Source organism: Elephas maximus, chromosome 16 (assembly GCF_024166365.1).
Source record: "Elephas maximus indicus isolate mEleMax1 chromosome 16, mEleMax1 primary haplotype, whole genome shotgun sequence".
Lineage (NCBI taxonomy): Eukaryota > Metazoa > Chordata > Mammalia > Proboscidea > Elephantidae > Elephas > Elephas maximus.
Window position 1 is genome coordinate 63,339,748 of NC_064834.1, and position 13,652 is coordinate 63,353,399.

General features: G+C 41.1%; 1 protein-coding gene across 1 annotated transcript in view; it reads left to right on the forward strand.

Annotated features, from left to right (window-relative positions):
* ACSL5 (acyl-CoA synthetase long chain family member 5) overlaps positions 1-13,652 on the forward strand; it is a 65,444-nt gene that overhangs the window by 32,892 nt on the left and 18,900 nt on the right. The window contains exons 3-12 of the mRNA XM_049855503.1: positions 363-471; positions 4,946-5,010; positions 5,122-5,223; positions 6,673-6,772; positions 7,769-7,947; positions 8,338-8,370; positions 8,457-8,508; positions 9,283-9,356; positions 9,684-9,761; positions 11,488-11,622. Coding sequence (XP_049711460.1) covers positions 363-471; positions 4,946-5,010; positions 5,122-5,223; positions 6,673-6,772; positions 7,769-7,947; positions 8,338-8,370; positions 8,457-8,508; positions 9,283-9,356; positions 9,684-9,761; positions 11,488-11,622 — 927 coding nt within the window. The remainder of the gene's footprint in view (positions 1-362; positions 472-4,945; positions 5,011-5,121; positions 5,224-6,672; positions 6,773-7,768; positions 7,948-8,337; positions 8,371-8,456; positions 8,509-9,282; positions 9,357-9,683; positions 9,762-11,487; positions 11,623-13,652) is intronic.

The window sequence follows — 13,652 nt, forward strand, 5'->3', positions numbered from 1 at the left end:
TAAAAAAGGATGTAAAACTATACATATTAACTTACCTATGGGTACACATATTTTACACAGAAAAAGATGAGGAGTTACACCAAAACATAACTGTGACAATCTATGGGTGGTGGGATTACAAACCTATTTTTCTTAAGTCTTCTTTATACTTCTGCATTTTCCAAAATTTCTATGATGTGAACATACTACAATTTTGAGATTGAAGACATGGATTGATTAAATAGTAAAGGGGTCTTCCTCGTGATCTCAAAGGGAATGGCAATGGGTATCAGTATTTTTGTTCTCTTCTACTCAATCCATAAAGGGTTTGGAAAGTGTTGGGAGAGACTCAGGCTCAGCCTTAATTTGTTCTTCTGTCGTAGGGAGGAGCGCGGAAGGGGCTTTTCCAGAAGAACAACGAACTAATATGTTACTACTTCTCAGATGCTAGGACCATGTATGAAATTTTCCAGAGAGGACTCGCTGTGTCTGGTAAGCCCTGGCCTTGCCTGTAAGAAGATCAGAGTGGTGGTCTTGACCACACCTCTTCGTCCCTGATTCACATCTAACACCCAGCTGCGTAGATGTGATGGTCCGAGTAGAATTGCCACATTAAAGTAATGGGAACCTTAGCACAGTATTGGGATCAGGTGCTGGAAACACTGGAAGGACAGATTGGTTTTGGAACCTGATCCTTCTGCTTTCAGATGGGTGACCTTGTGCAAACCACTTTGTTTCTCTGTATCTGCCCCTTACTTAACACAAGTAGAACTTCCCTGACAAGTTGTTAAACAGTTGACAATAAAAACCCGCTGCCGTCGAGTTGATTCTGATTCATAGCGACCTGTAGGACAGAGTAGAACTGTCCCATAGGGTTTCCAAGGAGTGCTTGGTGGATTCAAATGGCTGACCTTTTGGTTCGCAACCGTAGCTCTTAACCACTGTGGCACCAGGTTTTCCAAGTTGACAATAACCTGTAGGAAAGTATTTGGATTAACTCACTAGTATGTAGTACTTGTTTGGAAACATGCTTTTTATAAATGTAATTCCCTTCATTTACAGATGCAGAATCTGAGCCAGCATTAGAATTCAGGCCTCCTGCCTTCTTACCTTGTCCTTGACCCTGATATCATAGTACTGGCCCATGCCACTGCTTTTAGTATCACAGAACTTTCTTAAAAACACTACCACGTGGACTTTGATAAGTTCATTTGGAACAGATCAGGGCTTGGAACAGATTTTGTATCATCAAACCCAATGCTAGGTGCACAAGTGTTCTCCTTTCCAACTCAACTGGCTCACAACTCTTCTCATACGTTTTTTCTTTTAGAATACATTATGTCCAGGCATAGGTTTGTCTGTGTGGCTTTTTATCTCTCTCTCTCCCTTTCTGTCTGTTGGTTTTGACTTTAACAATAGCCAACTCCTGCTAAGTGCTAACTATAAAATTGATACTGCACATATAAACTAGTTGCCATCAAGTCGATTCTGACTCATGGTGACCCCATGTGTGTCAGAGCAGAACTGTGATCCATAGAGTTTTCAGTGACTGACTTTTCAGAAGTAGATCACCAGGCCTTTTTTCCAAGGCCCCTCTGGGTGAACTCGAACCACCAACCTTTCAGTTCAGGCAAGCGTGTTAAACATTTGCACCACCCAGGGACTCCACTGCACTTATGTTACCTACTTAATCTTCCCCAAACCTTGGGATTATTTACTATCACCCCCATCTTTAAAGATGAGGAAATGGAGACTCTGAGGTTTAGTAGCATACCCAAAGTCACAGAACTAGAAACATTGGAACCGATATTCAAATCTAAGTCTGTCTGATATGACTATAAAAAATAGATTGTCCCAATTAGGTCAGCTCCTTAAAGTTTTATAGAAGTAACTATTCCTCCAGACAATGGAAGATTTATTATAGAGAAAACTTCTACGTGAAGGCTCCAAAGGTGCCTGTACTTGGTGTTTCTGCTCTAAATCAGCCTTTTAGACTTTCATGCAAATAATGAACAGAAAACAAACCATCCATTAGTAGTTTTTTTACTTATCTGGCAACTGAAGATTTCCTTCGGCTTTTCTGTTTTTTTTTTTTTTTTAGCTTTTCTTCATTGAACATGTGTTGCTATTATAACTAGAAACAAATCATTTAGCATATGCTATGTTGCACATAAGATAATTCATTTAGGAAAAAAACTGGTTTTCAACACTAAATTAAAACTAAACAGATAACATTAAGCAAGCATAAGAAACCTGGCTTGGCTACTTCTACAGAAAAATGGACACTTCTTGTTTCAGCTGAAGTTGATTATCCCTAACATATCTTTTGACCTCTAGCCAATAGATGGCCTGTGGACCATACAATGAGAATCACATGGGGATATTGTTTTACATACAGACCCTCTAGCTTTACCTTAGTTTCATTGAATCAGAGTTCTACATGGTGAGAACCAGGAATCTGTATTTTAATAATGCTCCCCCAGGGGTTCTGCATGCCAGAGTTTGAGCTCTACTCAGCTTAAGAGAAAGAACTTTGCTGAGACGTTGTTGATGGGTGGGCTCTTTGTAGATGGCCACACCTTAAAACGGAGTGAGGTCGGAGTTGCATAAGGTAATCAAAGGCTAGGCTATTGCCTGGTCAGGAGTTCGGCTAATAGGCTAAAGCTGATTAGGGCACAGAGTTCAATGAGACCACAGGTGGTGCCCCTTTGGGCCAATTATTTGACTTGATTCTTGGCCATAGGCCTCTGCTAGCATCTTCATCAATAGGGAAGCGGTAAGACAATGCAGTGCAGTTTCTTCCACATTCACCAGCTCTACCATTTACTGGATGAGTTTGAGGAAGCAAGCCTCTGCAGGCCCAAGACTTCATGATTCTTAGTGCAAGGGGAAGACCAAAGGAGTTGATGTGCCTAGCTTGCAGTACCAAACTCAAACCAAACCCACTGCCACCAGGTCGATTCTGACTCATAGCTACCCAATATATAGCAGGGTAGAACTTCCCCATAGGGTTTCCAAGGTTGTAATCTTTACAGAAGCAGACTGCCACATCTTCCTCCCTCGAAGTAGCTGGTGAGTTCGAATCACCAACCTTTCATTTAGCAGCTGAGCGCTTAACCACTGCACCACCAGGGCTCCTTAGCTTGCAGTAAGCATTCAGTAAAAGATAGCTGTCATTAGTGATCGACCTTAGTGCAAAAGATCTCACTGGTAGATGACTTGAGGCACAAGCCCTGGGCTGGAACCGTGGCTCTGTTCACCTAAAACAGAAAACAGCAGGATTAGAAAGTTACAGCCTGAGACTTGACTTCTTGTGCTTTTGTGCAGTTGTTTCAGCAGGAAGAACTACTGATGCTTCCTGTGGACTGTCTGTTCATTATCTCTTTAATCAGAGAGTGCTCTTTCCTCCTTTCCTTTCTTTTTCCTCTGTCACTTCATCTAGAAACTCATTTCTTTACCCCTGAATGGCTAGCAACCCTCTCTCTGAATGCTTGCATTTGGCAAGACCTGAGTTCCTCTGAGCAATTTGGCTAGATCCTCTGTGTAAAATTTCCTTCCTTCCTACTTTTCTATTTATAACTCAGCCTCATTCAACTTAGAGGTGGCAGCTTCTCATCCAGTTAGGGTTGTTTCTTAGCCTAATATCATGGCTTCTATGACTTGGCTTTAAGAGCTAAGACAGCTATTAGACTCTAGTATGTGGAGGTCCCCAGGCTTAGTTTTGTCTTAAATAAGACTGAGTAGTTTACAGGTTCAGAAGTTTAATTCTCCTACTGAAAAATCTAAGACACAAATTCAGAAAATATTGATGGCAAATGTATGTGTTCATTCTTGTAGCTCTTTATCAGCCTCCATATCTCAGCAGACCCTCTCATGTAAACAGGCAAAATACATGAACAGATGATTCATAAAAGTAAATAAAGCTTAACAAGTAAGAGAAAATGTTCTAGTTTACTAGCTAGTAAAGAAACGTAGACAAAAGTAATACCTTTTTAAGCCTATCACAGCAGCGGATATTTTAAAAAGATAGTATTTCGTGCCTATGAGACTATGGTGAAACTTGATATGTTGCTGGCGGGAGAAAAGTAAAATTTTGTGATTACTCTAGAAGCAATTGTGTGCTAGGTACCAAACCTGAGCTATTCCGACCCCTCCCCTCCCTGACCCAGTTATTTCATTTTAGGGAATCTATTCTAAGAAAATGTGATAAATTTGAAATGATCAATTTGAAAATATTTATCATAGCATTATTTCAGATATCAAGCTCAGAGACAATCTAAATGCCCACAGTGAGAAAAGTCAGCTAACTATAACAGAGCTACCCATCCGTTGGCCATACTAAGGCCACTGAAATCTCTACCTAGAAGAAACGGTGACATGCGAAGTTTATATCAAACCAGGGAAGGAAGCAGGACCCCCAACTATATATTATAGAATGAACATAACTCTGTAAGACTCTGTAAAGAAACTAGAACAAGAGATATCGTGTTAATAGTGGCATTTATGAGATGAGATTTCTAATGACGCATATATTTTGATTTTTTTTCTCTATTTTATAAACATACATTTGTTTTATTATAGGAAAGCCTAATGCAGGATTATTCAAGATAGGCTGTCTGTGATGACTTCTGGGTTTTTACGTGGTCATGTTATGTGAGTCAGTCCATGCTGAAGCCTTTCTCTGAAAGCGATAATTACTGTAGGAGGTCACATAGGCCAGCACTGAACCACCCTTGCTTTGTAGCACTTCCTACATTTTTGTCATGTATTTTAAAAGACTTTCCCTGCCTTTGAGAACTCAGTACTGACTGCCTTTAAAGTTCCTGGACACATAAAAGAAGCTCAAAATCTTGCTGGGTAAACTTTTCCCTTTGTGTCTTGCCTCTTCCTAATCCCCTTCCACCTTCCCTGGACCAAAGGATTTACAACTGGAGCTTTTTTTTTTTTTTTGATGTTATGTTTGTAGACAATGGGCCCTGCTTGGGATACAGAAAACCAAACCAGCCCTACAGATGGCTGTCCTACAAACAGGTAAGTCAGGCTCATGGTTTTGGAAAGACTCTTTTGCTAATGTGCTATCCTGAGCTAATTTGATCTCTTTTGGGTCTTAGCCTCTTTTTTTTTTTTTTTCCTCTTCTATAGGTGTCCGATCGAGCAGAGTACCTGGGCTCTTGTCTTTTGCATAAAGGATACAAGCCATCACCAGATCAATTTATTGGCATCTTTGCTCAGAATAGGCCAGAGGTAACCATGTTGAATTTAACTCAGTGAAATAAGAGCTAAGCCTAAAGACTGTAAATTTATCCACAATCCAGCATTCTGACACTTGCTGATGATTTACCGGAGCTACCTGAAAATCCCACGACTCCTCAATTCCTTGTAGAATGTCACTGCTCTAGGCTACAAGTCTGCATTTCTCTGATTTCCCAACCCATCACTAATGGGCCACTTTATGTCTGCGTGATTGTAGCATGAGAACAAAAAGAAAACAATAAGGAACTGGCAAATAAGATTTTGAATATATGGTATTAGTAGAGTTGGAACTTGTACTTTGTACTTGAACTAATAAACCAAGGTACCCAGTGCTACTGGCTATAGTCATCTTTATACAATGAGTTAGAAGCGTATTTTAGATATTGCAACGATTAGAATTAAGCTTATCATTGCTATGAGTTGGAATTGACTCAACAGCAACGGATTTGTTGGAAACCCTGGTGGAGTAGTAAAGTGCTACGGCTGCTAACCAAGAGGTCAGCAGTTTGAATCCACCAGGCGTTACTTGGAAACTCTACTGGGCAGCTCTGCTCTGTCCTATAGGGTCGATCTGAGTTAGAATTGACTCCACGGCAGTGGGTTTGGTTTTTGGGGTTCCTAGTCATAACGCCCAATATCCTCAGGGAAAGTCTTCATATGGTTCGGAGTAGTTGGATGACATATGCCCACTAGAGTCAGGTTGTATAACCCACAAATCTAAGAGTCACTGGCTGTTCTTTTGGGTGAATAACCCCCCAAATCTGGGAGTCACTGGCTATTCTTTTGGGTGAATCCAGATGCCCCATCTTTGTTATGCCCAGCTTCCACGAGAAGAAGTATACTTGACTCTAGTTTAGGAACTTAATACCAGACCTCAGCTGACACACAAGGCCAAGCATCAGTAGATTCTGACCCATCTTTTCAGTTCTATTTCCTATCACTCTACATGATTCCTGGTGTATACATAGTGATATCACATGCTATCCTATCTGTCTTTGTTCATTTGCTTCCTTGATCCCTGAATTGTCTTTTCTGCCTCTATCTCCATGATGGAATCCAACCAGTTCTTCAAAGCCCTGCCCAGCTTTCATCACTTTTCCAAAAGCAGTCCCAGACAGCATTGTCCCACCCTTGAAGATGACCTGGCTCTTTAAAGTTCCCTAATGCTTTCTGTACCTCTTATAGATGGGATTTATCACACTCTACCATTGTATTCCAGTCTACCTTTGTACCTTAGTTATCTCTGTGCCTATTGTATTTCTCTTATTTAACTCTATTTTATAAAAGTATCTGTGACAGACCCTATGGCCCAGATAGTGATTTGTTTTTGTTTTTTTACCTAAAAGGCACCAAATAGGCATTTGTTGATTAAATGGCTGAATTAATACTCTTCCTTTTCGAAGTACTCTCCAGTCCTTACTTGAACTTCTCTCCATACAGTGGATCATCTCTGAGTTGGCCTGTTACACGTACTCCATGGTAGCTGTCCCCTTGTATGACACCTTGGGAGCAGAAGCCGTCATATACATTATCAACACGGGTAAAACTTTGCTATTACAATACAAATTGGTTCTTTCTTAATAATGAGTAACTCCTCAGTACCTGCTTTTGTTAGCAGGCTTGGAATGCTATAGCCAGAAAATGCTCAAGTCTTTACTGCCCTGTAGTACTTAGTATATAGCTTACAGGAAAGTTACAAAAAGCCTACAAGGCAGGGATATGGACAGATGGAAGTTTCAATGAAATGCTTCAAGGTGATGTAGTATGACAGTAGGCCTTAGAGGCAAAACTGCTTACTTTGGCCACACTGGGTAAGCCATAGAGTGAGCTTAATTGACTAAGAACCTGGGAAGCTACAGGTTTAATTCTCTACCCTGTGAACCCAAGTCAGTATGGTTAACCAGCACATACCAATATCGATGTGAGTCTATATGAAAATGTTCATTACCATGGTTAGAGAAACAAGTCCAAGTTCAATGGGCAACTAATAACCCTTTCACATATCCAAGATGTTACTTTCTGTCATGGAACTAGTAGATTAAGTGAGTAGATTCATTTGAACAATAAACACAATTAGAACTTTTCTACGTGTACAAATAAGTATCAAAGCAAATGCTAACACTTAGAATCATAAAATTCTTGTCTTTTAAACTCTACTTTTTGCTCTCCTTTTTCTCCTACTCTCTACTCCCCTTCCAGAAATAAAACACGTTGACAAGACCGCACCTAAGCTATCCATACATGCTGTCTAAATGATATTCATAAACAGTGGCTCTTCTAGAGACTATAAAATGTGTTGCCAGCATGAAAGAAAACTGTGTGCTACTGTTTCAATTAAGCTCATTTATTATCAATGGAATGTTTCAGGTGGTACATTACAAATCTAATCTGCAGACATAACCTCCTTTGGGGATAAACTAGCTTGAAAGTAAATAAAAACAAAAAACTCTTCCTCCTTGCCAGGCAATCAAGTGCATAGCTCAGTGGAGGTGGAGTAGGGGTAGGGGGTGACCTCTGGCTCTATTTCTGCTTTCAGCTGATATTGCCACAGTGATCTGTGACACACCCCGAAAGGCATCAGCCCTATTAGAAAATGTGGAGAAGGGCCTCACCCCAGGGCTGAAGATAATCATCCTCATGGACCCTTTTGGGGATGACCTGAAGCAAAGAGGGGAAAAGATTGGAGTTGAGATCTTCTCCCTGTTTGATGCTGAGGTATGGGTCTGGGCTCACAGCTCAGAGGATGATCTGACACCATGGGCAACTTGCAGGATTTCCCCACACATGCACAAGGCTGTTGTTCCCAGTGGTGGCGTGAGAAGAGTAAATCAAACTCATACTGTGAAGACTTGAGAAGAGTTTCTTCAAGCCCACTCAGAAACTCACGCCAGATCTGGCATGCATAGACCTATAAGTGGGTAATTTATCCATGGAGACAGTAGAGTTTAGTAGTAATTAAGGATGTGGATTCTGGAGCCAGGAATCTCAACTTCAGGAGGGCAGATCCCAAAGCGTACTCCTGGAAAAGGAAAGAGAGGGATGCATTTGTCATAAGTCTGTCCATGTTAGCTAATGTCTTTCTTTCTTGGTTTTCTGTTCATGTAGAATATAGGCAAAGAGAACTTCAGAAAACCTGTGGTAAGTTTTCTCTGCCTGAATTTGAGTCTTGCCATATTCAGCTCTCAAAGCTCATGGTAGGCTAAGCCCTTTCCTTTCCCCACTAGCCTCCTCAACCAGAAGACCTGAGTGTCATCTGCTTTACCAGTGGAACCACAGGTCAGTACCCATGAAGCTGCTCCAGAGGCCCCTGGTCAGCCAAAAACATGTTTTGAGTTCCCAGTCACTGGTGCACTGGTAAATATATTCTACCATAGCCCTATCCTTAGGGACTTACAACCTCAGACTTTTGAGTACGAATGCCCAGACATAAATGTGAGTGAATAAACTTCATTGAATATACTGGGAGGTGTTTATATCTAGTGGACTTCAGGAGTCTTAAAGATGCCCTAGAATGTCAGCTTTCTTCTCCAACCCCCTCTTCTCTCTCTCTCAAGTTGGCATCACTGGATGGTTTCGTTCAATCAAGAGTATCCAGAAATAAGATAGACAATCCTCACAAATCGCTGTAACCCTACCCCACAGCTATCCAACTGTTAGAACTTGTAATAATTTTTAATGTGGCCCATGATGGTCTACAGTTATACTTATTCCATTATGCTCAGTTTATGAGGTAATAACTAGGTAATATTGCTAGATCTGAAGTCCCCAAAATGAAAACCAAAGGGTTTACTTGGATTTTTCTTTGTGACTGTGTTGCTGTCTGAGATCATGGCTGTGCCCTGAGTGATAGTAGAAGGCTAGCAATGCTTTCAGTAAGTAGAATTTCTGGGGGCCATAGATCATTCATAAATAGTCAAATACCATAGATAAAAATTCTTAGTCACAGAAGTAGCATTTGGCTGTCTGCAATGGAACTAATTGAATCTAACTTCTTGTTTCAAGGTCAAAGGCTGTGTAAGCATTGTTCTCTCCACCTCTTGTTTCCTACAGGTGATCCCAAAGGAGCCAAGCTGACTCATCAAAATATTGTTGCCAATGCTGCTTCTTTCCTGTGTCTTTTAGAGGTCAGTAGCCAAGTGAAAGAAACTGTGAATCTATATAAAACATTGCATACTCGAAATTAAAGGAAGCAGAGCTAAAACAAGCAGGTTAAATGCCTACAGTGTGGACAAATGTAGTGTGGTTTTTGTTGAGGGGACCACGTATTTTCAAGCCTTGGCCTTTTTAGGATCACTGCAAATGTCTACACTCCGTGCAGTTAAAGGCACCTTTTAAAGTTATACAGTGCACAATTGTATGTGACAGGCCTAGAAAGGGATAGTTTTTCATTTTCCTTTGGAAGAGAAAGTTGACATTAATCCAATCAATACTGTCTCTTCTTTAATGTACAGGATACCTTCCATCCCTCCCCTGAAGATGTAAGCATATCCTACCTCCCCTTGGCTCATATGTTTGAGAGGACCGTGCAGGTGAGCATCCTATGTTCCTAGCAGCTATGTGATATGAAAAGGGAGCCCCTGGCTTGCTAGTCCCGTGTTTATTCCAAAGGCAGCTGTACAGCACTTTCAGATTCTGTCTCTAATGGGAAGGGCACAGGCAGGGAGTTGGCATACCTGAGTTCTAATCCAGTATCCCCCTAACTTGCAGCAGAGCCTTCCTCAGTTGAGTCTGTGTGTGTCAAACAGGGCTAACACTTGCTCCTGCTTCTGCATAGTGCACCTGCCAGTCCAGTGAGATCATAGCTATGAGCTTACTGAAAAAAAGAAAAAGGAAATCCATCGCCATCAAGTCAATTCCAACTCGTGGAGACCCCACCATATGTTTCAGAGTAGAACTGCTCCATAGGGTTTTCTTAGCTGTAATCTTTACAGAAGCAGATTTCCAGGCCTTTCTTCCGTGGCACCACTGAGTGGGTTGGAACTGCCAACCTTTCGGTTCGTAGCCAAGAGCAACTGTTTGCACCACCTAGGGACCTTCATGAGTTTACTAAAACCCATTGCCATTGAGTCATTCTGACTCATAATGACCCTATAGGACAGAGTAGAACTGCCCAATAGGGTTTCCAAGGAGCAGCTTGTGGATTCGAACTGCTGACTTTTGTTTAGCAGCCAAGCTCTTAACTGCTGCACCACTAGAGCTCATGAGCTTACTATCTACCTTTTAATCCTGATCTGAATATGAGACATTTGTCTTAGTCATCTAGTGCTATTCTAAGAGAAATACCACGAGTGGATGGCTGTAATAAAGAGAAATTTATTTTCTAACAACACATAGGAGAATCACATCAGATAACAAAACAGTGGACAATCACACAATACTAGGAATCATGGCCTAGCCAAATTGGATACGCATATTTTTGGGGAACACAATTCAATCCATGACAATATTGTTTCTTCTTTTTTATTTTATTTTGATTAGAATTATTGAAAAGATCTAGGGTTAAGAAAAGGAGGTTCCCCACAGAGGGGCAGGGAGCTAGCATTTGATTCAGATATGGTGTGAGGCATCCACCAAGGGCATCTTCGTTGGAGGGTGGTGCCGTTTAGGATCTTGTATGTGCCGGATGAGAGCTCTTCTTCTGCGTGGGGAGGGCTGGAGTCCAGGCCCTTCAGACTATTCTGAGGCTGATTTGAGAACTGAAAACAGTGTTGATCTTTCAAGCGCACAGGTGGTATGGTTTGAAAGGTCTCTCTCTTCTCCCCCCCAAATACCTTTTCAACCAGCTTATCTGTTGATACATGAAACGCCAAAATGAGATTCAATTCCTTGAGCTAAAGTGTGGATACCTGATTAATAAAATCTTGATTCCAAAAGCTTTTTTTTCCCCGTTTTAACATATCTGAAAATGGGATGGTCTCACCATTAAAGGCATGTCCTCGTTAATGGGCAGTGTTTTTTTTTGTTTTTGTTTTTTTTGTGCTACTTAATGAATGGTATCTTATAAGAGTTCTGTCATCCACAACTGTGGGTGCAGTGGGTGCATGTCTGCAGTCTCCCAGTCAACCTCCTTATTTGTTCTGTCACCCCAACAGAAATGAGTTTTCATCCTTTCTTGAGGATAGGCTCTCAGAGTCCTATTACCTGGAGTAGGTGTGAGTGCTGTGCAGAGAGACATGCCTGAGGATCTCGGCCTAGTTCCTCAATCCTGTCCAAGACAGTCCCCACTTGAATGTGGTCCTTTGGCTCTGTTTTCAGGCTGTTATATACTCCTGTGGAGCCAAAGTTGGTTTCTTCCAAGGAGATATTCGGTTGCTGCCTGATGACATGAAGACTTTGAAGCCCACAGTGTTTCCCACGGTGCCTCGACTCCTTAACAGGATCTATGATAAGGTACTAACCTTGCTTCTGCTGGCCTGGCTGGCCTCATTGGTAAGGAAATATCCATGGCTTAGGCCTGCCCAAAACTTCTTAAGGAATCTGCCCACCCCGGCCCCCATTCCTACAAGCATCTACTTAAAGTGACATTTACAAATACTGCCATGAAATACCATAATAAATGAAAGCCTTTTCCTCTGGATAAGCTTACTTGGACCTCCAATGAAGGAAAAAACTCATTTCAGAGACTAGGAGATCTGCTCAAAATTAAGCTGACCAATTTTTTTTTTTTTTAACAGGAAGTTGTTACCCTGATTTTATAACACTTACCAGTTATTGGGCCTCTTGCTGAGGTGCCAGGCCCTATGTAAACACTGGGTATGCCTTCTTTCATTTAATCCTCACAAAAGTACAGGGAATCATACCAACACTTATTATCTCTACCTTACAGATGAGGAAAGTGAGCCTCAGGGATTAAATAACTTGCCCAGAGTCATATCTAATAATAGGGAAAGTAGTTAGAATCAAATTGTCACACAGAAGTTTTAGCTACCATTGAAGAGTGCTCTACTTTCCTTTAGGGAGTAGAAAATGGCGATTCTTCTATCATTCCTCTTGCATTCATTAGCTGAGATTCTCCCATAAAGACACGACAAGTATTTGATTCTTTCTCTTTATTAATCTTCAGAATGTGTCCAAAAGTGACCAATGAGATTTATTTCTAACATAATGAACTCATAATTTTCATATTTGTACATTTAACCCATTTCATTCATTTTTCTTGCTGTTCAAATGGCCCCATCTTAGAAGTTGGGAACCCCATTGAGTTGCTCATGCATTCTTTTGGCATGACCCCAATAGTCTTCGATAGCTTCTAGCACAATAAGATGTCTCAAACTCATTGTGTATGTTTCTTGTCCCAGTCTTGGATTGGCTATTTCTTTAAGGAGCCCTTGGAGCTAGGATTTGAACCCAAACAATATAATAACAGAGCTGAGGCTCTTAACCACCTTATAATGCCACAGGCATGGTGCCCTGAAGAAATGACACATGGCGATTCTTCATATACTTTGAACCCTGCCCCTGGGAGTCTAAAATCCCCCTTCGCTCTGGGATATTTCACCAGGGGATAAATTGAGACTTCAGTGAGGGCTGGCTAGCTCAAGCAGAATTCTGGAACACAGATAATCCATGGACATTGAGAGCCTTTTTTCCAATAGAAATAAATCCTCGTGATATGGAATTATTCAATTTGGTTGTTGTAATTGTTTTCATTTGTGTTGTTGACATTTTTGGGAGATATTTTATAACAAGATAATACTTTATTTTAAAAAGTTCACTTCTGCAGCTTATTTTAAAAATAGAGTACTTTCTTAACAGGTTTCTGTCTCTAACTCTTTGTGACTTTCTAGAGAAAGGGTACATCACGTGAATGTTGAAGAAAAACAAACCTGTCACGGTTGAGAGAGGTATTAGGAATGACCTAATGTAGGCAGCATTTGAGTGTAGGTTTTGGAGTGGGATGGTGGAATATCGGCAAAATGATCATGTTAAAGTCATGAATTAAGCCTAGAACCCAGAGGACAAAAGACATTAGGAGGTGAGGATGAGCAGCTCCATTTGGCTGGAGGCCCAGAAATGGAATCATAAACATAGGAGATGGCTGGAGAGGCATTCTTCAGCTTTAGAACACCGGAAAGAACTTGGATTTCTTCGAATCTCACTTCCGGTAGGGTGATGTCTTGGAGGCCAAATATAGAGTTCAGGATTTAATTTTGGAAGCAAGGGGCTTTCTTTGTGCTGTGCTTGGAGAGTGTGGGAAACCAGGTGAGGTATGTGAGCTGGGAAAATAGTGCCAGAATTAAACCTAGAGTGAAGAAATTATCTAGGTAGGAAATTTCCATTAGGCCAGAGATACTTTAGTTACAGACAAAGTTTAGTATAGACAAGCATTACTTGGGGAGAGGGAAAAGTTGTACTTGTTTAAAAAGTTACCTTCATTGGGCCTTCTTTGACCTACTAAATCCAAAGCTCTAGGTGTGCTG